Source organism: Phodopus roborovskii, unplaced genomic scaffold (genome assembly GCF_943737965.1).
Source record: "Phodopus roborovskii unplaced genomic scaffold, PHOROB, whole genome shotgun sequence".
Lineage (NCBI taxonomy): Eukaryota > Metazoa > Chordata > Mammalia > Rodentia > Cricetidae > Phodopus > Phodopus roborovskii.
In genome coordinates this window covers 1,609,622-1,632,497 of record NW_026126618.1, presented here as the reverse complement: position 1 = coordinate 1,632,497, position 22,876 = coordinate 1,609,622, and the positions used below count along the sequence as shown (strand labels likewise).

At 40.7% G+C, this 22,876-nt stretch overlaps 1 protein-coding gene across 4 annotated transcripts in view; it reads left to right on the top strand.

Annotated features, from left to right (window-relative positions):
- Positions 1 to 22,220, top strand: part of Scyl2 (SCY1 like pseudokinase 2) — a 47,555-nt gene extending 25,335 nt beyond the window's left edge. For 2 of the 4 annotated variants that reach the window (XM_051206383.1, XM_051206386.1), the window contains 14 exons: positions 380 to 529; positions 1,511 to 1,732; positions 2,487 to 2,603; positions 3,309 to 3,434; positions 4,748 to 4,924; positions 7,964 to 8,086; positions 9,174 to 9,287; positions 12,107 to 12,239; positions 12,922 to 13,040; positions 14,866 to 14,966; positions 17,489 to 17,555; positions 17,678 to 17,773; positions 19,207 to 19,326; positions 20,228 to 21,728. In XM_051206383.1, coding sequence (XP_051062340.1) covers positions 380 to 529; positions 1,511 to 1,732; positions 2,487 to 2,603; positions 3,309 to 3,434; positions 4,748 to 4,924; positions 7,964 to 8,086; positions 9,174 to 9,287; positions 12,107 to 12,239; positions 12,922 to 13,040; positions 14,866 to 14,966; positions 17,489 to 17,555; positions 17,678 to 17,773; positions 19,207 to 19,326; positions 20,228 to 20,872 — 2,310 coding nt within the window. In that variant the 3' untranslated portion in view covers positions 20,873 to 21,728. Of the gene's footprint in view, positions 1 to 379; positions 530 to 1,510; positions 1,733 to 2,486; positions 2,604 to 3,308; positions 3,435 to 4,747; positions 4,925 to 7,963; positions 8,087 to 9,173; positions 9,288 to 12,106; positions 12,240 to 12,921; positions 13,041 to 14,865; positions 14,967 to 17,488; positions 17,556 to 17,677; positions 17,774 to 19,206; positions 19,327 to 20,227 lie in introns of all 4 variants that reach the window. The other 2 variants (XM_051206385.1, XM_051206384.1) reach the window with 2 other exon arrangements.
- Positions 22,221 to 22,876: the final 656 nt, after the last annotated feature.

Genomic DNA, 22,876 nt, shown 5'->3' with positions numbered 1-22,876 from the left:
AGAGGTTTCCTGGAAGCCAGAGAACACTAACTTTCCAGATACACTTCCTGTACAGACAGCCTTCTGTTAGGGCTCCACAGTCACCTTTGTACAGACAGACATTACCATCCTGCCCAGTGTGACAGTGAGTGCACATTAAACAATTACAAACTAAGCACTTGATATTTACTACTTAGTGTGTACTTAGCAACCACACCCAGATACAAAAGGGACTTCTTAATAGATAGTTGTACTCGAGTTTTGTTGCAAGATTTCCCTCACTAGTTTGATTGCTGGTTGAGTTGTAGAAACTTCCTAGCTGAACCAGCAGGTGTTGTGTTCAATATAAAAAGTAATTTTTGTCAAAAGTAGTTTTTTTTTTTTTTTTTTCCACTTCCAGGTTTCTGAAGGATTGTCATTTTTGCATAGCAGTGTGAAAATGGTTCATGGAAATGTTACTCCTGAAAATATAATTTTGAATAAAAGTGGAGCCTGGAAAATAATGGGTTTTGATTTTTGTGTGTCATCAAGCAATCCTTCTGAACAAGAGGTAATGACGGTTTTAATGTTTGGATTTTTTAAAATCATGGAAATCTATGATCGCAGCTACAGTGGTAGTCTTGGCGATGGTGTACTGGGACATCTATTGTAGAGAAAACTCCTGGTGTTTGTTGTGACCGAGAGTATTCTCCAGATGATTAATTCTGTAGATGTCTTGAGCAAAGGGTCGACTTAGTTAAACAGGAATTTTTTCCTTAGAAACCCAAATCTACAACTGATGGTGTGACTTAGCGCCATGTGCCTGCTGTGAAAATGTGGGCTCTTCCTTAAGGACTACAGGGGCAGAGGCAGTGATTTATGTGCTGACATTAAGGGGCTTATTAATTTAACATTGGTTGACTTTGTTCTTGGACAGCATCATACATGCATACATTGTGTTCTGTGTGGTCCCTCTCTTTTATTTTCTAAGGTCTTCCATGCGTTGGCTTCTTCAATCCCAACAACAGCTAGTGTGGTGTGGGAACAGTGAGTTTAGGTGGTGCTGGGTGCCGGGTGCCAGCTAGGATGTGAGCTCCATTTTTCTGCTCTTAAGCCCTTGCTTCCCAGTGATTCAGGGTTCCTGCATTCATTCTTAGCAACACTTTAGGCCAGCCATGCTTTGTGTTGATGGGTTCCTTATGACATAGAAGGGTCGTAGGGCACCTATTACAGCTCAGCTATTTGTTGCTTGCATTTTTTTGGGGATTTGATGATTTGGGAATTTTAGAGTTAAAGGTGGTGGTAGCATTTCCACTTGCTTGACTATATACAAGCTGTTGTTGTTTCTTATATTGTTTTGAAACAGGGTTTCTACGTAATCCTGACTGTCCTAGAGCTCATTGTGTAGACCAGGCTGGTCTGAACTTAGAGGTAGCCACCTGCCTCTGCCTCCTAAGTGCTGGCTGGGTCAGTGCAAACTTAAATAACTGTAGCTTGTAGTGGATTGCTGTTACTTGACATTCTAACCTTGTCATTCTGTTTCTTCTTCCAGCCTAAATTTCCTTGTAAAGAGTGGGACCCAAACTTACCATCATTGTGTCTTCCGAACCCTGAATACTTGGCTCCTGAATACATCCTCTCCGTGAGCTGTGAAACAGCCAGTGATATGTATTCCTTAGGAACTGTTATATATGCTGTCTTTAATAAAGGGAAACCTATATTTGAAGTCAACAAGCAAGATATTTACAAGAGTTTCAGTAGACAGTTGGATCAGGTATTTGCCTGTCAGTACTTGTTTAAATGTCTCCTTGGCTTTTTATTTTTTTTCTCTAAAATGTAGACAGAAAATTCTTCTTAAAAATAAATAGCTTTATTAATTCTTTAAGAATTTGATATTCACATGCATTTTTTTTTTTTTTTTTAATACATTCATCCCTTTCCTTCCCCTGAATCTTCCTGGATCTACCCCGTCTTCCCAACTGCCCTCCCAACTCATGTTCTTTTTCAGTAACCCATAGTTTAGTTTGTGCTGTCAAGGTGTATGCTCATTCACTGGCGTGTTCTAGACATGTCATGGGCCACATCCTTAGGACAGAGTTCCCTTTGCCAGCAGCCATCAACTGTCAGTAGCTCCTCAGCAAGGGGTGAGGTCTTGTGAGCCCTTTTCCCAGGCGCTGGGATGTTGACAGGCTTGGTCTTGTGGATTCTGTTGTAGGCCATCACAACTGCAGAAATTTCCTAATAGAAATGAGTACTTCATTTCAAGTTTGTAAAATTAATTCAGTAAAACTAACTTCTATAAAGATTACTAAAAGCTATTTATTACAACTTTCATCATGGCATTTACTAGAGTATCTAAAGTACTGCCCATCTTACTTTAGAAATGGAAATACTTTTGAGTATTAAAGATGTTTTAATTGTGTTGGAAGAACAGTTGGTGTTCATACAGCCACCAGATTCAGCGTGTAGAAAGGGTTCGGAACCTTTCTGAATGTTTTACACGCCTATGTTTGTGCTCTTTTGAATAGCTGAGTCGTTTAGGATCTAGTTCACTTACAAGTATACCTGACGAAGTCCGTGAGCACGTGAAACTGTTACTGAATGTAACTCCAACTGTAAGGCCTGATGCAGACCAAATGACAAAAGTGAGTACATCTAGGTTTTCGTATTAGATTGCAACAGAACTGAAATAGAAAAAAAGGCAAAATACAATGCATAACTCTGTTCTTAGACACTTCTGTGTTCTTGAATATGTTAAAGTTTCAGCTTTTATCATTAAATAGCTAAATAGTTCATGTACCTAGTTGCGAAGGAAATTAAGATTTCAAATGAACAGAGATCCTGGTAGTCACAGTTGGGGAGGCAGGCATTCTGGATGCCCAGAAAACGTTATCTTTAAGTTAGTAGGTAGCTTGGTGCTCATCATGCTGTCAAAGTATTTTATCTTTAAAAATTTATTTCTTTATTTTTAATGGTGTATTTGTGTGTGTCCATGTGAAGATATGTGTGTGTGAATGCAAAAGTTGCCCGATATTTATGCTGGGAATTTAGCTCGTGTGCTCTGGATGGCAACACGTGCTCTTAACCACTGAGCCGGCTTTCCAGCCCCAACTTTGAAGCTGCTTGAAAGTTTGAGTATTTTATACATGGCATCACTGTTCATGGGCACTTGAGATGTGAATTTGAAGAGTGACTTTCCTATTTGGAGTTTTTGATTAGAATTTTTAAATGTAATGTTTAGGATATTGCCTAATGTTTTTGAATACTTTCTTTCGCTTTGCTGTGGTGATTTTATATGTGAGTAAATTTAACTGAATGTCTATCACAGTGATGACTTTCCATACTGTTAGATTCCCTTCTTTGATGATGTTGGTGCCGTCACACTTCAGTACTTTGATACCTTATTCCAAAGAGATAATCTTCAGAAGTCACAGTTCTTCAAAGGATTGCCAAAGGTTCTACCAAAGCTGCCCAAGGTTTGTTATCAGCTTTATTTAAATGTACTCAGAGATTTTTATTTAATGTTTACTTTGACTTACTATAAACCACTCTTCCAAAGACATAAAAGTTTTTACCGGAGATGACACATTAACATACTGAAAACTCAAAGTCAAAGCTTAGTTAGGGTGCAAAAATTAATAGGATTTAACAAATTAGGATGCTGCCTGTGTTAATGCTGCCTGTGCCGGACATTGTGTCCAAAAAGAGGTCTGAGAACAGCTTCACTAGCAGTTGACGAATGCATTGGTATTGGTGCAGACCTTCATAGTTCTTTATTCTTCTCTGGCTTGCTAAACAGTGCAAAATAGAATTAAAGATGGTGATGAAGCCGGGTCTGGAAGTACATGCCTTTATCTGTACTCTCAGCATCTGGGAGGCAGGGCAGTGGGTCTCTGAGTTCTAGCCTAGCCAGACTACATAGTAAGATCCCTTCTTAAGAACAAAACCAAGAGGGAGCTCATGGACCCCCAGACTGATAGCTGGGAAACCAGCATTGGACCGACTCAGACCCCCGAACGTGGGTCTTAGTTAGAAGGCCTGGGCAGTCTAAGGGACCTCTGACAGTGGAACCAGGATATATCCTGGTGCACAAAAGGACTTTGGGAGCACATTCCTCTCTTAACATAGAGGAAGGAGGGAGGGCCTAGTTTGTGCTCCAAATGACTTGAGAGATTTAGATGACCTCTCCTAGAAGGCATCACCCTACATGTGGAGTGGGGGAGGGAACTGGAATCAATATGTAAAATAAATAATAAATTTTATATATATATATATATAAATTACAAAAGAGAACAAAACCAAGAATAGTCAATGAATGCTAAAAAAAAGATACTATTTGTAAAACTATAAATTCCTGACTCTAAAGTCATTTCCAAAGCTTTAGCAATGGCAGCCACTGTCTGTCTGCCGCTTTCCTTAGGTGAACAGAAAACAGAGATAGTCCATTCCTCCCAAGGCCATTGCACTAAACATAGGCATGGTGGCCACCCATGATTGCCAGTTAGAAAGTCGGTTAATGCTTTAGCTAGGTGATAGGAATTTAAGTGTTGACAGGGTTAAGAGGAGAAACATTGTCAGTGAACACAGAGATTTGCTAAGGTGGGATGATCATGTATCCTGTTTTACTAGGGACAGTCCGAGCCTGTGATATTTGTCTTGATGTAACTGGCAACAGAGTCTTATTTTTCTCTAAAAAAAAAAAATTTCCGTTTCAGCCGTGAACTTTATGATCACTTTAAGGTTCTGAAATACTTTTGTTTTTAAAAATCTTTCATTTTTTTCTTTTCAGCGTGTCATCGTGCAGAGAATTTTGCCTTGTTTGACTTCAGAATTTGTAAACCCTGATATGGTACCTTTTGTTTTGCCTAATGTTCTACTGATTGCTGAGGAATGCACCAAAGAAGAATATGTCAAATTAATTCTGCCTGAACTTGGTCCTGTATTTAAACAGCAGGAGCCAATCCAGGTATGTTGTGAGCTCTTCTGAGCATTTATACAGTTATAGTGATAACTATTCTCACTTCCAAATACTGAGTAAGCACTCAGGAGGCAGAGGCAGGAGGATCTCTGTGAGTTCAAGGCTAGCCTGCTCTACAGAGTGAGTTTCAGGTCAGCCATAACTACAGAGAAATCCTGTCTCAATAAAAATAAAAAACAAAACAAAACAACAACAATAACAACAACAAAAAAAAACAAACAAAAATTGAATAAGTAGGGGCTAGAGAAATGGGTTAGCCCTTAAGAGCACTGGCTGTCCCTTGGAGGGCCTGGGCTCAGTTCCCAGCACCCACAATCACATGGTGGTTCACACCATTTGAAACTCCTGTCCTAGTGGATCGAAGTCTGGACTCCGGAACCAGATACAGACAGACTTTCAGGCAAAACACCCATACACACCAAAAATAAATTTAAAATTTTAAATGTTTGAAAAAAAAATTGAGGTAAGTATATTAGTCCCCCCCCCCACTAGACAGAAAGCTACTTTGCATACGTTTGAAGCATTGCTAAAATTATGATTAAATTTAGCAAATGAATGTCTGTGACTTTCCATAAATCAATGACTTAGAAAATAAATGGCAATCAAATTTTACTTGTGTTACATTGTCCCTAATTGAAAGATAGCAGTTTGGAAAAGTAATACTCACATTTCTAGTTTCAGGTACTTTTATTGGTTTGCTATCCCAGTAGTTAATTTGCAGATGATTTGTGTCACTTGTTCCTCTTGATTTTTTTTTTTTTCTCTAATAAACTTTCATTAAAAGAGGGAAATGTGTAAAGCATGGGAATAAGATATATATACATAATCTGTATGTATATGAAAAATGCAAATTCTGTATGTAATGTGCTTGTGTAAGTGAAATACAGAGGTTTGTTGCAGTTTGTATTTGTCTTGAGTTTAAGAACAGTGGGTTCTCACCTGGACTTGAGTCTGGGTCTGTCTCCTTTCCAGAACTATGTAGTAATCATTATCATCTGAAAGCTTGCAAGCCTCGCTTGTGAAATGCAGAGTTGTTGGCATAGACTAAGTATCACAAGGTGTTTCTGATACTGGTGACAGTAGCTTAGCAGTCAGTTTCTAACAGTGATGTAATGGCTTTGTGGCTCTTTGTAGTTCTTGCCCTGAGAGTACAGCATTTCTTTTTAATTGTTAAGAATGAGCATATAAGGTGTTAATTATCATTGTGACGTCTTTGAACACCGTGCATTTGAGTAATTCCCCTGCTATCCCTCGTCCCTTCTCCCCTCTTTTTGAGATAGTGTTGCACCATGTAGCTCTGACTCACTTGTCACTCACTGTGGAGTCCAGGCTAGCCTCCAAATGACAAAGATGCAGCTGCTTCTGCTTCTGTCTCCTCAGTGCTGGGGTTAAAGGCCGCTGCCAGTTCTTGTGGCTCATCCCCATTTCTTTTCCGTAAAGAGTAGACTGTAGGACGCAGTCGGGGGCGTTCCTACTAACCAGTGGAGGGCCACAGGACAGAACTGTGAGATTAGAGCAGGGCTTCCTGGCAGTTGTCACAGTGTCCAGAGGAAAGTTGGTGACATCACCCTACCTAGATTGTTCATGATAAAATTCTAAGACATGTGATCTCAGTTCCCATTTGACCCCGCGGTTTTTGTTTTTGTTTTTGTAATGGTAAAGTTTGATTGTTGACTCAATACAAGGCAGAATCTCCTGAGGAGAGACTCTCATCGTGATTGTCCAGATCAGGGTGTCCTGTGGCCATGCTTGTGAGGGCTTCGTTTAAGCAGATGAGTTGAGGTAGGAAGACCCATCCTGAATGTGGGCAACAACAACAGTTCACGGGCTGTGTCCTGTGCTGAGTGAAACCACACAAAGACACTGTATTAGATATAAAGCTGTTGGCCTGTTTCTAATGTTTCTCATTGGCTGGCTCTGTCTTAACGATTAACCCATTTCTATTAATCTAAGTACTTCTACGTGGTCTCATCTTACCGGAGAGAGGAGCTGGCGTTCTCTCCGTCCTCCCATCTTGGATCTCTTCCCAACTACTTCCTCTTTCCTCCTAGTCCTACCTATCTTGCTTTCCTATTGGCCAACAGTGCTTTATTCATTAACCAATAAGAGAAACATATTTACAGAATGACATCTCCCATCGTGTGTGTGTGTGTGTGTGTGTGTGTGTGTGTGTGTGTGTGTGTGTGTGTGTGTGTGTCGTTCCTGCTACTTGACTTTCCTGCACATTTGACCAGGGATTGTGATCCAAATAAGACCTTTTTCCTCTGAGTTGCCTTTGTCACAGTATTTATCACAGCATCAGGAAATGAAACTAAGGTAACCCTGTATTCTTTTTCCTCTATGTTTTCAGTTAATAAGCCCTCCTAAAAAATTTTAATTGAGCATTGGCTCTTCAGAGGACCTGGGTTTGATTTCTAGCAACCACATGATCACTCACAGCCATCTGTGACTCTAGTACTGCTTTCTGGCCTCCATGTAGACACAGACATATTTGCAGTTAAACCAGCTATACATATAAAAATAAATAATTGAAAATAATCTCACCTAAGTATTTTGGTTTGTTAATTACAGTTTAGGCATGTAAGAGCAGCTAGGAAAAATATTAGGAACAATTAAAAATGTTTATTTCTAGAATTTTTTCTTACAAATCTTTTTATTTCTATACTTTCATGGGAACTAAGTGATAAAATTTCTCCTTTTGAGACATCTAACTTTGCTTCTCTTTGGCTTCTGTTTTTTTAAACCCAGTAGCTTTCTGGGTAGTTAGAACTTGTAGTGGAGTCATGTGTTACTGTAGACATGTTGGAGGTTAGTCTATTTAAATGAGTAAGTTGGAAACAGTTAAGTGCTGCCCTTATAGAAATGTAAGAGACTTGATGCATGTGTTTTTGTCTTCCATGCCTTCAGGCTAGCAACATGGTGAGTGTCAAAATATGCTACTTATTCTTCTGAAAATACTACATTTTGGCATATGTTGAATTTCTTAAAGATTGTAGATTTTAATACATCTTCTCTTCTTTCACACAGATTTTGTTGATTTTCCTACAAAAAATGGATTTGCTCCTAACCAAAACCCCTCCTGATGAGATAAAGAACAGTGTGCTGCCCATGGTCTACAGAGCCCTGGAGGCTCCTTCCATTCAGATCCAGGTACAGGGTCTCATTTGTTTTTCTCTTCATGATGGTCTTAAGGTAGGAGAAAGAAATAGTTGGGCATATTACAGAGTTAAATCTTAACATGGTGTATGTACTCAATAGTTAATATATTTATTGCATTACCCTGCTGGTTTACTGTTTTCACTATATATTGACTTCTAAGTAAGGAATTGGAGGAGGCTAGAGAGTTAGGAGTAAGTGCTATTGGTTTGTTTTGAGATGGTCTTATTGTGTAGCTCAGGCTGAACTTGTTCACAGAGCTCCAAATGCTCTAGCCTCGGAAGTGCTAGGATTAATGATGGATGCACCCCACCACACCTGGTAGGTGTTGCTCTTACAGAGAGCACAGCTTAGGTTCCCAGCATCCATGTCAGGCTGCTTGCAACTGTCTATAACTCCAACTGCAGGGGTCCAATACCTTGTTCGGGACTCCCCGGCGCCTGCATTAACACAGGCATAAACCACATTCAGGCACACATACATGGAATTAAAGGGGGGGGGGGGAAGGGAGGGGAGTCCAGTGTGGTAGCACATACCTGTAATCCTCGCACTTGAGGTGTAGGGACAGGAAGACCAGAAATTGGAGGCTCGCCTGGGATTCATGGGACCCTGTCTCAAAAACACTATGGCTAGGATTGTAGGTTTGTACTGCCTTGCGCACATCTGATTCTACCGTGTATTTCAATCACATTTTTGATGCATTTTTCTCTTATTTAAGAGTGTGAGGTTGAATTTTTCCCCTTGTAATTAACTATGGCACAAGTTGAAGTTCTCTTGAGTTACAGTCTTTAATCCCAGGACTTAGGCTAAAGCCTGGGCTACATAAAGACCGTACCTCAGGGAAAAAGTAGTACAGAGCTAGCTGTGATTATAGCTTCTTGGAACAGTAACACAGGCCCTGTGTAGCCATGCCGTTTTCAAATGATTGTAAATATTATTTTTATTTAAAAAAATTTGTTGTAGCAACCAAATAATGTAAAGCATATAGAAGTTTATTTTATACTGTGACAAATTAGCTGAGTGTGTGAGAGGAAGGTGGACTGCTTTTCCTTGAGACTGACCACATTTATTTTTTCAATAGGAGCTCTGTCTAAACATCATCCCAACTTTTGCAAATCTTATAGACTACCCGTCCATGAAAAATGCTTTGATTCCAAGAATTAAAAATGCTTGTTTACAAACATCTTCCCTTGCTGTAAGTATTTATACATTCGTACTAGTCTTTCACGCTTACTGGTTGACATCATTTTCCCATTGAGTAATAACTAGCTTATGGTTTGTTTATGTCTTGGTTGTAGATAACTTGTATGTAGTATTATACGTTTTTTCATGTAACTTACTTTTACATGTATTTGCTGTGTGTGTGAATGTGAGATCATGTTTGAGTGCCTGCTGTTGTAGGCATGTGGAAGTCAGGGCTGTTTGTGGGAGTTGGTTCTCTCCTACCTACTGTGTGGTTCCAGGGATCAAACTCACATGGTCAGTTTGGCAGCTCTGTTACCTGCTGAACCCTCTTTTCGGCCCTTTGTGAAATTTGTATTTCCCAGAACTTAATACATTTGCCTTTTATAAAGCTTGATCATTTTATCCATCCATCTGTATTTTGTGGTGTGTGAATTAGAAAAATACACATTAGTAGCCTAATAGACTCACAGGCAAACATACTTTCCAGACATCTAATCCATTTCAGTTGATGTTCCTTGGTAGAAAAGCCCTGAGATGGAAGGTAACATTGAAGTAGTAGGGAAACCCCTTACTGAAATGCAAGCATGGAGGGGAATGGGTTTATTCTGATGTTGTCACTAACCGTCTGTCAGCTGAGCAAGTCCACAGATGGTAAAATTTCAGTTTTTAAAATGGCATTCCAGAAACCTTATGCTTTATTTATCTTCACATAAATCTTCTCAAAGCATTCTTCAGTTCTTTCTAAGTGTGCAGGGCTATGTGAATGTGGTGGCTGCAGACACGTGGTGATTGCACCAGTACCCACCGGTGTCTGTGACTTCTAAAAATGCCAGCTGGCCCTGGTCCCTCCAGACAGGGTGCTTAGGAGGATGTTCGTGCAGTGAATACGGTTTAGAATAGTAATTCTGGGGTGAATTTGCATGTTATCTCACTTTTAAAAATTATTTTAGGTGGAAGTTTCAGTGCTTCTGGCTTACCTTTGTGTGGCAGATAGGGCATCTGTAGTGTATTTACAGCCTTACTCTCTAGGGTCTGGCAGCTTTAACTAGGAAATGCCTAAAGCACAAACCATTGTTTAAGATTGCCTGAAAATGAAGAAAACAGCACATAGCTAGGTATAATGTTTCAACAGGTATAGTTAAGATTTATCTAATATTTGTACATCATAAAGGAAAATAAAACTTAACCAGCATTTCTGGTTTATGTTGAGTTGATGTGATGGTTCTTTACTATAATAAATTGACTCTGAGAACACGTTAAACCTGCAGATGGTATTTACATTATTCTGTGCATACATTTCAGAAAATTGTTGAGCAAATTGAAATTTTTTTTTCCTGTACAACTATTAATCGATGGTATTATTTCCTGCTTAGTTTTTTAAGACTTGAGTTTTATTGATATGGTTTAATTAATACTATGGACATGACTCAGAGATACTCCTGTTTTTTGGGGGAGGGAGGACTTGGTATTAAAAGCTGAATCCATGGTCTCTCGCATGTTGGAAAAGCACCCCTACTGAACTGTATTCCCAGCCCTCTCCCTCTCTTTTGTGTGTGGCTTTGTTTTTAAGTAGCCCAGGCCGAAGCTAGCCTTGAACTTGTTCTATTTACTGGCCCTTGAATTCCGGTCTTCCGGAGTGCTGGGGTGATAGGTGAGCATCACTGTGCCAAGCCCCAGCCCACTTCTTTTTACCTTAGGACACGGTCTTTCTGAATCGCCCCGTCTGGCCTTGAGCTTGAGATCTTCTTACTCCATCTCCCAAATAACAGGGTCACAGTTGTCTGCCAACAGCCCTGACTTAAGGTATCCCAGTTAAAGGGGCCAGGAAGATGGCTCGGTGGGTAAAAGTGCATGCTGCAAGCCCGACCACCAAGTTTGCTCCCCATAACCTACTTGCTAGAAGAAGCGAACCAACTGTGGCATGCTGCAGCCACCCACATAAATCGTTTAGTAAATGTAACCAAGTTCAGCTAACCTAGGGTATGCTGTGCATTAAAAGTTGAATGAATATAAAAATTTTTAAAGAGCTTACAAATGTTGAACTTTAGTGAGTATATTAAAGATGTATTTAGAAATACAAAATTCTATGTAAGACATGGTGGATAATCTTTGAGATTGGAAGCATCCAGGGCAGTATGGCCACAGATTAATTTGGACAATTTCAGTTAAAATACTTAGTTTTAAGAATGAGTTGAACCTCCCTTAAAGTAGCTGAATCACTGTGACACTGGCTGCTTGGTGGAATACATCCCCTTTATAGTTACATTTTGATAATAAACACATATAAAAGCCTGTAAAGTCCTAGAGGACTGGGATTGTGGCTCACTGACAGCTTGGATGATAGGGTGCAAGGCTCTGGATCGTGTTCCTAGGCACCATAGGCACGAATGACCATTACAGGGTTGAAGTTCTGTCTTGCCTTTATCAATAGTATCTCAGTTGAAGTATCTGCAGTTCTTTCTGAAACATGCCAGGGAAATTAGTGAATGAAAACACTTCTCTTTTTGTTTGTTTATTTGTTTTGTTTTTCAAGGCAAGGTTTATCTGTGTAGCTCTGGCTGTCCTGAAACTCACTCTGAGGCCAGGCTGACCTTGAATTTTGAGATTCACCCGCCTCTGCCTCCTATGCGCTGGGATTAAAGTAGTGTGCCACTACCGCCTGTCAAAATTATTAAGTTTGCTTATAATCTACTTTAGTAAACCCCCTTTTCATTGGGATTTTTAGCATATACCTATTTGAAGACTACATTTATACTGAAGTATTTCATTTTACATCATAAAAACTTTACATGACAAAATTACATGCATTTTTAATCTCTTTTTTAATAGGTTCGTGTGAATTCATTAGTCTGTTTAGGAAAGATTTTGGAGTACTTGGATAAGTGGTTTGTTCTTGATGATATCCTGCCCTTCTTACAACAGATTCCCTCCAAGGAGCCGGCAGTCCTCATGGGAATTTTAGGTAACTGAAAACTTAATGCCATTTGGTATCTTGATTTTACATAATAGTTTTGTAATAAAATGTTCATTCTATAAACTATTGTGCTTTGTTTTTAAGTATATGTCATTATGGAGTTGTAGAATGATTAGATAAATGCCACAATATAACTTTTCTCTATTAACTTTAACAAAAGAGACATACTCTTGACATTTATAGATGAGAAGGCTGGCCCTATAGTAGAGCGCTTGACTCATAGGCATGCTCTTCATTTGAGTCCCAGGATTGGGGAGTAGGGAGCAGATCATTTTGGTTGTGTGGTAGTGTGTACTTTTCTTCCATAAAGTAGTGTCAAGTGTAGAGGCAAAGTGCAGACTCTATTCTTCACAGCACCTGTATTTACACATCTTGAAATAGAATCTGAAATAGATGATTTCAGGGCAAGGGGCTCTTCTGTAGCCTGATTGCTGCCTTATCATAACCACGCCTTTGGTTTTGTGTTGTCATTAAGTGTGCTCTTAAACTAAAAGAGAACAGGGTAAACGTGCTATGGGGTCACTGTGGTCCACAAAGAAGAGAGCGTCCTTTTGTAATAGTAGGATATCCGTGCCACACCCATTACCAAAGGCTTTCTGTAGATAGTGTTCATGGTTCCTATGAACTCTGGGTGCCAATGTCTAACGTTTATTACACTGTTCTCTTTCAGGTATTTATAAATGTACTTTTACTCACAAGAAACTGGGAATCACCAAAGAGCAGCTGGCTGGAAAAGTGCTGCCTCATCTCATTCCTCTGAGTATTGAGAACAATCTTAATCTCAATCAGGTGGGAATATTTTATGTGTATTTCTTTTTCTTCTTGCTACTTGCATTATGTGCTTTTATTATATTAGAAGTATAGGTGGCCAAAACAAGTACAACATGCCACAGAGTTAATAAAGGTTATGGAGCAGAAGGATAGACATTAAAGACTTTCCTGGAGGAGGTAAATGAGCAGGATGCTAGATGTTGAGCTTCTTCTCTGTACTTGAAATTTGGGGCCATGTATTGATACGAACAGAGTCGCAGACGAGTTTGGATATTATTGCTACATAAAAAAATCACCACAAACAAATGTTTTAGTATTTTTAAGCAGTGCATACTTACTAATCTTACATTTTCTATGAGTCAGCCACACCAGGGCTTGGCTTAGTTGAATTTGTTACTCAAGAGTTTCTTACCCCGCTGTAATCGAGAACTCGAGTCTCATTTGAATGTCCATCTGGGGTCCTTGCTTCTTAGTTTTCTTAAATCATTGTTGTAGGATTTGGCCCCTTGTGGGCTGTTGGTCTTAGCTGTATGTTAGCTAGATGCTGTTGTCAGTTCTGTACATATGGCTCTCTCCCAAATAGCTGACATCACAGTGCTTTGTTATGTACAAACTAAGTGGTATCCTGGGTCTTATCAATAGGCGAGTTCACAGTGACGTAAATAGCAGGGAGAAGGGTGATTAGGAACCATTTTAAGAGCCTGTTTATCCAGAGAAGGAACAGTTCAGTGATGAGTCTGATGCAGTGAGCTGAAGTATGGTGATAATGGATAGACTTAAATAGGTGTGTGCTTCAGGCATTGAACTGTGAGGATGTGGTAAATGTTTGATCAAAGGGAAAATGTCTGTAGAATTATTACAGAATTATATCTCCGCATGCCCCTGTTGGTCTAGTTTTCGTAGCTATACTTGCACTGAGATCTTGGCAAATATAGTCTCTTTGAGGTTGGGTGTTCTGTTTATTCTTCATTATAGCCCAGTCATAATGCAGTTCTAGAAAGAGAAACTGACTCAAAAGAAAACAGTAGAAACCTGGTGTCTAATGAAACATGTAAAGACTGAGCAAAGTTACTGTTTGAGAGTCGGTGGTAGATTGTCAGGGAAGACTTAGAATTCGGGTGGGAAAGTGAAAAACGGCCAGGAGGAATGAAGAGCTGGGGGAGAGGAAGGTTTGGGCATGGGGCAGAGTTCTTGGCAGGCAGACTCTTGAAGGTGAAGAAATGTGGAGTTGATTAGACACAACATTGCATCTGAAGTAGTAAGAGGCAAGCTTACTACTTCTTGATGTAATGCTTTCTGTTTATCTTGGGTATCAGGTTAGGGTTGGCAAATGGGAGACACTGAATATAAAGAGGAATAGCATACTATGCCCAGAACAGTTCTCAAGTTTTTGTCATTTTCTTTGTCTGATTGAGGATGTTTTAAAACACTTCCAGGGGCCTGGAGAGATAGCACATGTTGTCCTTGCAGAGGACCCAAGTTTGGTTCTTTGTACCCATGTGGTGGTTCACATCCATCAGATCCAGGGGATCTGATGCCTTCTTTTGACCTCTCTGGGCACCAGGCATGCACATGGTGCACATACATATGTGTGGGTAAAACATTGATACACATAAAACAAAATAGAATGAAATTTAAAATTCCAGGAGTCAGAAGCTTTGCCAGCTATGATGTCCCCTGTGTACAATGTCCCCTTGCTTTGGTGTTGTGAGTTTAAGTGGACTGCTCTTGTGACTTCGGTGCTGAGTCCTGTTGCGGTGGGAAAGTGGAGCCTGTTAGGATCACCTTACTGAGCTGTCCTACTTGGTTCCATCCTCACCATATCCATCTCTTCCCATGCCAGTTCAGCTCTTTCATTGCCGTCATAAAGGAGATGCTGAGCAGACTGGAGTCGGAACACAGGACTAAGCTGGAGCAGCTTCACGTGATGCAGGAGCAGCAGAGGTGAGCAGCATCTGCACACGCGCACACTGTCCAGTGGGGTCCAGGGCAGCTCATGATTGATTTTCTAGAACATTGACTAGAAAGATTGATGGATTTTTCATTTGCTATATATGAAGCTTTTAAAAATTTTTCAATAGATTTGAAATCCATTAAAATAGGATGTTGTTGAAAATATAGTGCAGATGTGAAATATGATATGATCTTAACACTTTATACATGAGGAAAACTTTGTTTCTGAGAATATCTGTTGTCAGCAACAGCCAGTGGCTCTGTCAACTCTGGTTGCTGAACATTAAGAACAAGAACATAGGTATTTTTGGAATCTGGGAACCCCTCATGTTAGCCCCAGGAATATGTAAGCATGTGGTATCTACAACATTTGCCTCTTTATTTTAGAGGAGTTTTCACAATTACTACAGAAAACACTGGCATTCAAAAGACAAAGATGGAAGGTTTTCATTGGAATTGCTGTTTTATTCACGTCAAAGTGTTACTATATTATTTGCTCCAGTATAAACACACGAGTTAAGGATGGGTGTGTGTGTGTGTGTGTATGCATGCATGCTTTACAATCAAATGTCTTTTAACAACTGTTGCTCCTTCCTCAGCAATCAACAATTCAAAGACAACACAATAACATACAGTATTCATACTCTCTGTATTTTCCATCTTTATGTGGCTTGTTTTGTTTTTAACTACTACTTTTATGTTTTGGATTTTTGTAGACAGGGTTTCTCTGTGTATCTTTGGCTATCCTGAAACTTGCTCTGTAAACCAGGCTGGCCTAGAAATCATAGAGATCTGCTGGCCTCTGCATCTGGAGTGCTGGGATTAAAGGCGTGTCTCTTCTCTCCCAAGCCTATGCATATTTCAAGCACAGTGTAAACCGTTGAGAGGTTTTGTTTCTCTGAATCTGTCTTTACTGTATATCTCTATTTTTTCTGACCACATGAGTCTTTAATCTGCTGAACAGCATGGCTAAAATTAAAGCAGTAGCGGACCTGCCCTATTCCTTGGCTTTCTGATGGTCTAGCTTCATGGCGGTGGGAGCCATGCTTATTGCCACAACTCTGCAGAGTTCCTAGGTCCATGTCACCACCAAGAAGCATGCTACCGGCTGCTCATAAAAACCCTTGGTTTGGTAGCAGGGCCTCTTAAATGAGCCTTGTGGTTTTTGCCGCTGATACTGAGTCAGGAAGCCTCTCTTAAAGTTTGCCTCTAGCAAACAGAGCCCACCTGAGAAAATGATGCTACCAGAAGCCTTGCTTGATTCTGTTCCTTTGTTTTCGCAATTCCCTTTTAACTGTCAGGTTTCACGTGGAAATTCTTGCCACACCTTAGGGGCACCATTTGCAGGTGGAGTTTTTATCCAGCCTGGTCCTGCTGCTCTTCAGTCCCAAATAAACACACTGAGGCTTATATTAATTATAAACTGTTTGGCCAATGGTTCAGCCTTCTTATTGGCTAGCTCTCTCTTAATTATTAAACCATTTCTATTAAACTGTATTGCCACAAGACTGTGGCTTACCCATAATGCTTTTCTGGCATGTTAACCCTTCAACTGCTACACTGCATCTCCCTTGAGACTGTATTTTCCTCTCTCTTTCTCTTTCTCTTTCTCTCTGTTTCTCTGTCTCTCTGTCTCCCTGTCTCCCTCTGTGTATGTGTCTTTCTCTTGCTCTCTGTTTTTTTTTCTCTCTCTCTGTCTCTCTCCTTCTCCTACCAGAATTCTCTTAATCTAATAGCCCTGCCTATACTTTTTGCCTAGCTACTAGCCAATCAGTGTTATATATGAGAAACATATTCACAACATACAGAAGGATATTTCCTATCACCAGACAGCTTTGGAGGTGGCTCTCTCCTACAGTGTTGAGCCAGCATCTGTTTTTGCTGTGTTTACTACAGAATAATTGGCCCCGGGCTTCCAGTTGATTCTCTGGTCTTTGCTATAGGACTGCTAGATTTACAGATGCATGCCACCACATCTGGTTTTTTACATGGGTTCTGGGGTCACTAGGCTTTCATGGTTCCATGTAAGGAGTATGGTTTTTTCCTCCCGCCGCTGGTCTTGTCCCGCCACAGCGCCAGCCCCAATTAACACAGAGACTCTGTATTTGATATAACGCTGTTGGCCAGGTACTAGTTTCTTATCGGCTTAAGTATCAACCCATTTCTATTAATCTAGTATTTCCATGTGGTCTTCTTACCGGGCAGTGGGGCTGGCGTTGTGCTCTCCCTGGCCTCTCCATCTTGACTCCTCCTCTCTACTTCCTCTTTCCTCCTTGTCTCCTAGTCCCTCCCATCTTCCTTTCCTATTGGCCAACAGTGCTTTATTCATTAACCAGTATGAGAAACATATATACATAATGACATCTCCCATCAGTTCCAGATGTTATTATCATCATTTTTATTATTATTTGGGCAAAATAATGTGAGAAAATAATGGGGGAAGTCTGAGCTAAGGAATGAAGTTGAAGTTTGTTTCTTCTAACTACCTTTCCTTAATTTTGTCCATCTTGTAGGTCTTTGGATATAGGAAATCAAATGAACACTCCCGAGGAGATAAACGTGACACATGCTGGAAGTCAGGTAAGAAGACATTCATTTTTATAGAAAATGCTTGAGAGTGTGCTGCATTTAAGAGTCCTTAATCTTTGAGGAACAATGGCAGTTTTGCTGGGATATCTTCAAGTGTTGGGCTTGTATATCAGCAGATTGACAAGGTCTTTAACAACATTGGCGCAGACCTTCTAACTGGTGGTGAATCAGAAAATAAAGAAGATGGGCTACAAAATAAACAGAAAAGAGTAAGTTCCTTTACTTTAAACAAAGCACTTCTGCTGTGAGACTTCCTATAAAGCACATATATTTACTGGGAAATACTGTATGGCCCCTGTAACTGTTTGTGAACTGTGTTGGGAAGGAGTGTGTTTTGGGTTCCTTTGTTTAGCAACATTGATGAGTATAAAGACAGACACAATTCAGTGCCGACATTCACCCCAAAAGAACATGTTTGTTTAATTCTTCCGTAGTCATTCATTGACTTAGTTTTTTGTGGTATTAAGGTAGAACTGAGGGCCTTGGAAATTCTAGGCTAGTTCTCCTGCACTGAGTTCTATCCTCAGTCCATATTTTGCTTAAATATGCTTTACTTATTCATTTGTTCGTTCATTTGTTTATTTATGTGTTTTAAATGTGGGTATACGCATGTATGCATGCACTCCAGTGCATTCATGAGATGCTCAGAGGACAACTGTGGAAGTCATTTGTTGCCTTTCCACCATGTAAGACCCAGGGATTGAACCCAGGTCATCTGCGTTGGTGCTAAGCTCCTCTACCGGCTGAGCCTTCTCACTTGCTGCTTTTCCTGTGTGTGTGTGTTGGGGGCGGGGCAGGGGAGGGACATGGAGAGAACTCGAGGACACATACCTGGTGCGTGTGCGTGTGTGTGTGTGTGTGTGTGTGAGAGAGAGAGAGAGAGAGAGACAGAGAGAGAGAGGACAACTCAGGTCAGTGCTTGCTCTCTGCATTAAACGTTTGAGATGAGGTTTCTCATTCATAGCTGTGTGTCCAGGCTAGGTCACAGATGCATGCTGCTGTGTCTCGCTTTACTTGGTTCTGGAGTACAAACTTAGGCCTTCCAACTGCTTTACACATTAGCTATCCCTCTAGCTCTTCTTTTCTCCTTTTTGTTCGTTTGAGACAGGATTTTTCTGTGAGGCCTTGCCTGTCCTGGAACTACTTTGTGGACTAGGCTGGCCTTGAACTCACAGAGATCCTCTACCTTCAGAAGGCTGGGATTAAAGGCGTGTGCTATCACATTCAGCTGTAGCTTTTCTTTTTTAGCTGTGTTTTGAGACACGGTCTAAGTTGTCCTGACTGGCCTTGAACTCACTGTAACCCAGACAGTGGTCCTCCTACCTCAGGCTTTCATATATCTGGATTACCAGTCTGTGCCACTAGGCCTAGCTCATGAGCTTCTTCAACTAAGATATAGATTTGAACAAGAATGAAATCAGTTACTCTTAAAGAAACACTAATTCTAATGAACTTCATTTTACACTAGAGACATTGTAGCAGATCCTGTGAGTTTCCACCTGAGGGCACTTGTGGTCACTAACCCTGGATTGCTTGCTTTCCACTGAAGTAGTAAGCATTGCTAAATGTGCTCTGGTACACACACCTACAGATGGAGTATAAAGTTGTGATTGATTTTTGTTTTGTTTTGCTTTGCTTGAAGGCGTCACTTACACTTGAAGAAAAACAGAAATTAGCAAAAGAGCAGGAGCAGACACAGAAGCTGAGAAGCCAGCAGCCTCTCAAGCCCCAGGCCCACACTCCCACTGCGCCCGTCAAACAGGTGCGGTTGTTGTTGCTGCGTACCGTCTTCTAGCATGCTTAGTAGAAAGGAACAGGGGTGAACAGCAGATGCTTGTGCAGATGCCTTTAAAGGATAATGTGATAAAGTAGTGACTAAAATGTGTGACTTAGGCTTTCCAGACACACCTGAGTGACCTGCCCACATGTGGTGTTTATTCTCAGTTCTGTCACCAAAGAGGAAATGGGGTGAAGAAGCTGCCTGTTTCTGGCTTTTCCATTCTAGCTGGCTTTGTAGCTCAGCTTAAGAAGAGGCACCTACATGACCTGACCACATGGATTCCCTCTGTGCTCTGGGCATCGTCCCAGGTGCTGGCTCCCAGGTGCTGGCTCCCAGGTGCTGGCTCCCAGGTGCTGCCCTGGAGAACGGACCCTGCCGGCAGAGTTTACACTCACTGGTGTAGCTCAGATGTGTTCTAACTTACTACTTCCTGCTCTCACTAGTTTTAATCACCACAGTTCTTCCTCAGAGGAAAAAGTGTTTGTGGGCTAAGGGGAAAAATTGAGAGTAACTGTTAGGTACTGGCAGAAAAAAAAAAAAAAAAAGATAATTTCTAAAAATTTTGATGAAATTCAAAATAAAAAATATAAAATTATCCTGTTTATGATAATGAAAAGAGTACAGTTCTATCTTGGGAGCATTTCACCTAATTGTGGTTTAAATTTACCATTACTACCATCAAATTCATTACCAGTATTTGCTTACAAAAACTGTACGGAAATAAGTAGTAGTCATTATTTAGTGTGTAGGCTGTAGTTTACTAATTTAGTGTAGATCATCAGCTTAACTATAGTTTGTCCTTTATCATGCGGTCTGTCGATGCTCACTGATTGTAAAGTCCTTTGGATTTCTTGGAGGTAAAGTACTTGCTCCTGTCTTTCAGACTAAGGACTTGACTGACACGCTGATGGACAACATGGCCTCGTTGAGCAGCCTTTCTGTTAGCACTCCCAAACTTTCTGCTTCAAGTACCTTCACGTCTGTTCCTTCCACGGGCCTCAACATGATGTTCTCTACACCAATTGATAATACAAAGAGAAATTTGACAAATGGCCTAAATGCCAACATCGGCTTTCAGACTTCGGGGTTGAACATGCCGGTCAATCCGAACCAGAACTTCTTCAGTGGCACGAGCACAGCTGGAGTGAGCACAATGGCGCTGGGAGCAGCCCCCACTCTGTCAAACTACAGTTCTGTGAATGTTCCTCCTGCTCGTGTGAAGCAGGCTCAACAGAGACCGACCGATATGTCTGCCCTCAATAATCTCTTTGGCCCTCAGAAACCCAAAGTTAGCATGAACCAGCTATCCCAACAGAAACCAAATCAGTGGCTGAATCAGTTTGTGCCTCCTCAAGGGCCCCCAGGTCTGGGCAGCGCAGCCATGGGCACACAGGTGAATGCGATGGGACAGACTGCCTTTGGTATGCAGGGTAACCCTTTCTTTAACCCACAGAACTTTGCACAGCCACCGGCTACTATGGCCAGCAGCAGCTCAGCTAGCAATGACTTGAAAGACCTTTTCGGGTGAGCTGTCCGAGCTGCTCTTTGGAGGCTCCCTGCCCTTTTCCGTCCCCGGTAAACAGATTTACATCGCTGTGCAGCTGGCTTGAAGAAACTGCTTCTGGGGGAGACAAAGAGCACGTGCCTCCATGCCAGCCAGCGCAGGAGTTGTGTGGATCCTAGCCAGTCCATTTTTTAAAGCATTGAGAATTTTCTCCTCTTACAAACTCCTCTTCAGGGTTTTCAAGATCCGGCCCTCACTAGGCTCAAAGTGCAAAAGGACCACCGAGTTGTCTTGGGTAGCAGTTTTTAACTCAGATGTTTATTTTGCCGTGTAAATCTTCATGTGATTAGAAACTGTGGGTTGATGGTGACTGGAAGCTCACCTGTTACCTACTACCTTTGTATTCCTTTGTCTTCATTTAATGTGAAGGATCTTGATGCTGTGTTGATTGGCTTGCAATTATACAACAGTAGATGGTATCGTGAAGAGGAAGGATTGAGTTGCTTTTTCTAGTCTTATTTTTCAAAGAAACTTATGCTTCATACAAAAGACAGTAAAGATGCTGCAAACCTTAACTTATACTAATTTTATTGATTTAAAAACATTATTGACCATTTTTAAATGCAAACTAATCATTGTGAGTTATATTTTAGCATGATCTGCCTCAAATAGCAATGTATTTTCTGCCTTTACTTGAATATATTTAGGATCACCTTTTCCCTGTTGTATCACAGGAGAGCCGTGTACTGACTTGTACAGAAAGCAGGCGAAGCACCCGGTTACGGCTTTCTCGACCACTGCCTTCATACTCGAGTTTGAATTCAAACTTCTGAAGTTGCAGCATATATGAATTACATTTTCAAACGGAGATTTGTAAAAACAATAATTAAACTATATTTAATGAGTAAACTTTTGAGATTTCTGCCATATTGTTTCAAGTGTGATAAACTCAGAAAATGAGTGAGCCATTGGATACCAACAGATTGAATGTTAGCTTGCCATATAGTTCGGCCTCGTTAGTTACTACTACTGAAGTTTAATTCTTTTCTAGGAGTTCCAGAAACATTTTGTTTTGTTTGGACATTTTAGTGTCTGTAAATCAGTCAGTGTTAGAAATGGGGAAATCAACTCTTAACAGGACACGCCTCACTTTCGAGAACATTTCTCTGATGTTTGTCTTTAATTTGCTGATTCTACCACAGAGCCTTATGCTACAACTGTCCTTTGTATTTTTAAAAATTATATTCCACGGCTATGTGATAACTAAAGAACTCTTATTAAACTGTGTATGTATTATAGTTGCTGCCATACAGTTTGTGGTTTTTAATTATCTGGAACCAGCAATCATTTAAAATAAATCATATGAAGTTTAGTGTGCTGATACTAAGTTTATTAAATGGCTGAATGTTCACTGAAAAAAAAAACATACACACATGTGCACGTGATGGGTGTCCCGCGAGGCACGTGATGACAAAGTACAGGTTCATGCTGTCACCAGTGCTGATGGCATCCACCTAGAACAGCGAGCGCACTTAGGAAATTTGAGGCATGCCTGCTAGAGAGCAGGAGGATGCAAGCGTTCATTCAAGAAACAAAGTGGCATTTGTCAAATCGTCACAACTTCACCTGACTCTAAATGTTTTATGTGGAATAAAATTGTTATTGAAGAACATTTCTTTTCAACAGTTCAGAAACTACTGTTTATTAAGACATTCTTCCTAGTTTTTGTGTGTGGGTGTTTTGCCTGCATGGGTATAAGTGCGCCATGTGCACGCAATGCCTGTAATGTCCAGAAAGAGGGTATTAGATCTGTTTTAGTTATTTCACGACAAAACAACATGGCCGAGAGAACTTATAAAAGGAAGCGTTTAACTGGGGGCTCAGGGTCCTCCATCATGATGGGATGCGTGGTGCGGGAGAGAATCACAAGCTTGAAGCAGAGGGAGCTGGTGGGAGGGAGGGTGTGGGCTTTTGAACTCTCAAAGCCCTACCCCCAGTGACACACCACCTCCAACAAGGCCTCACCTG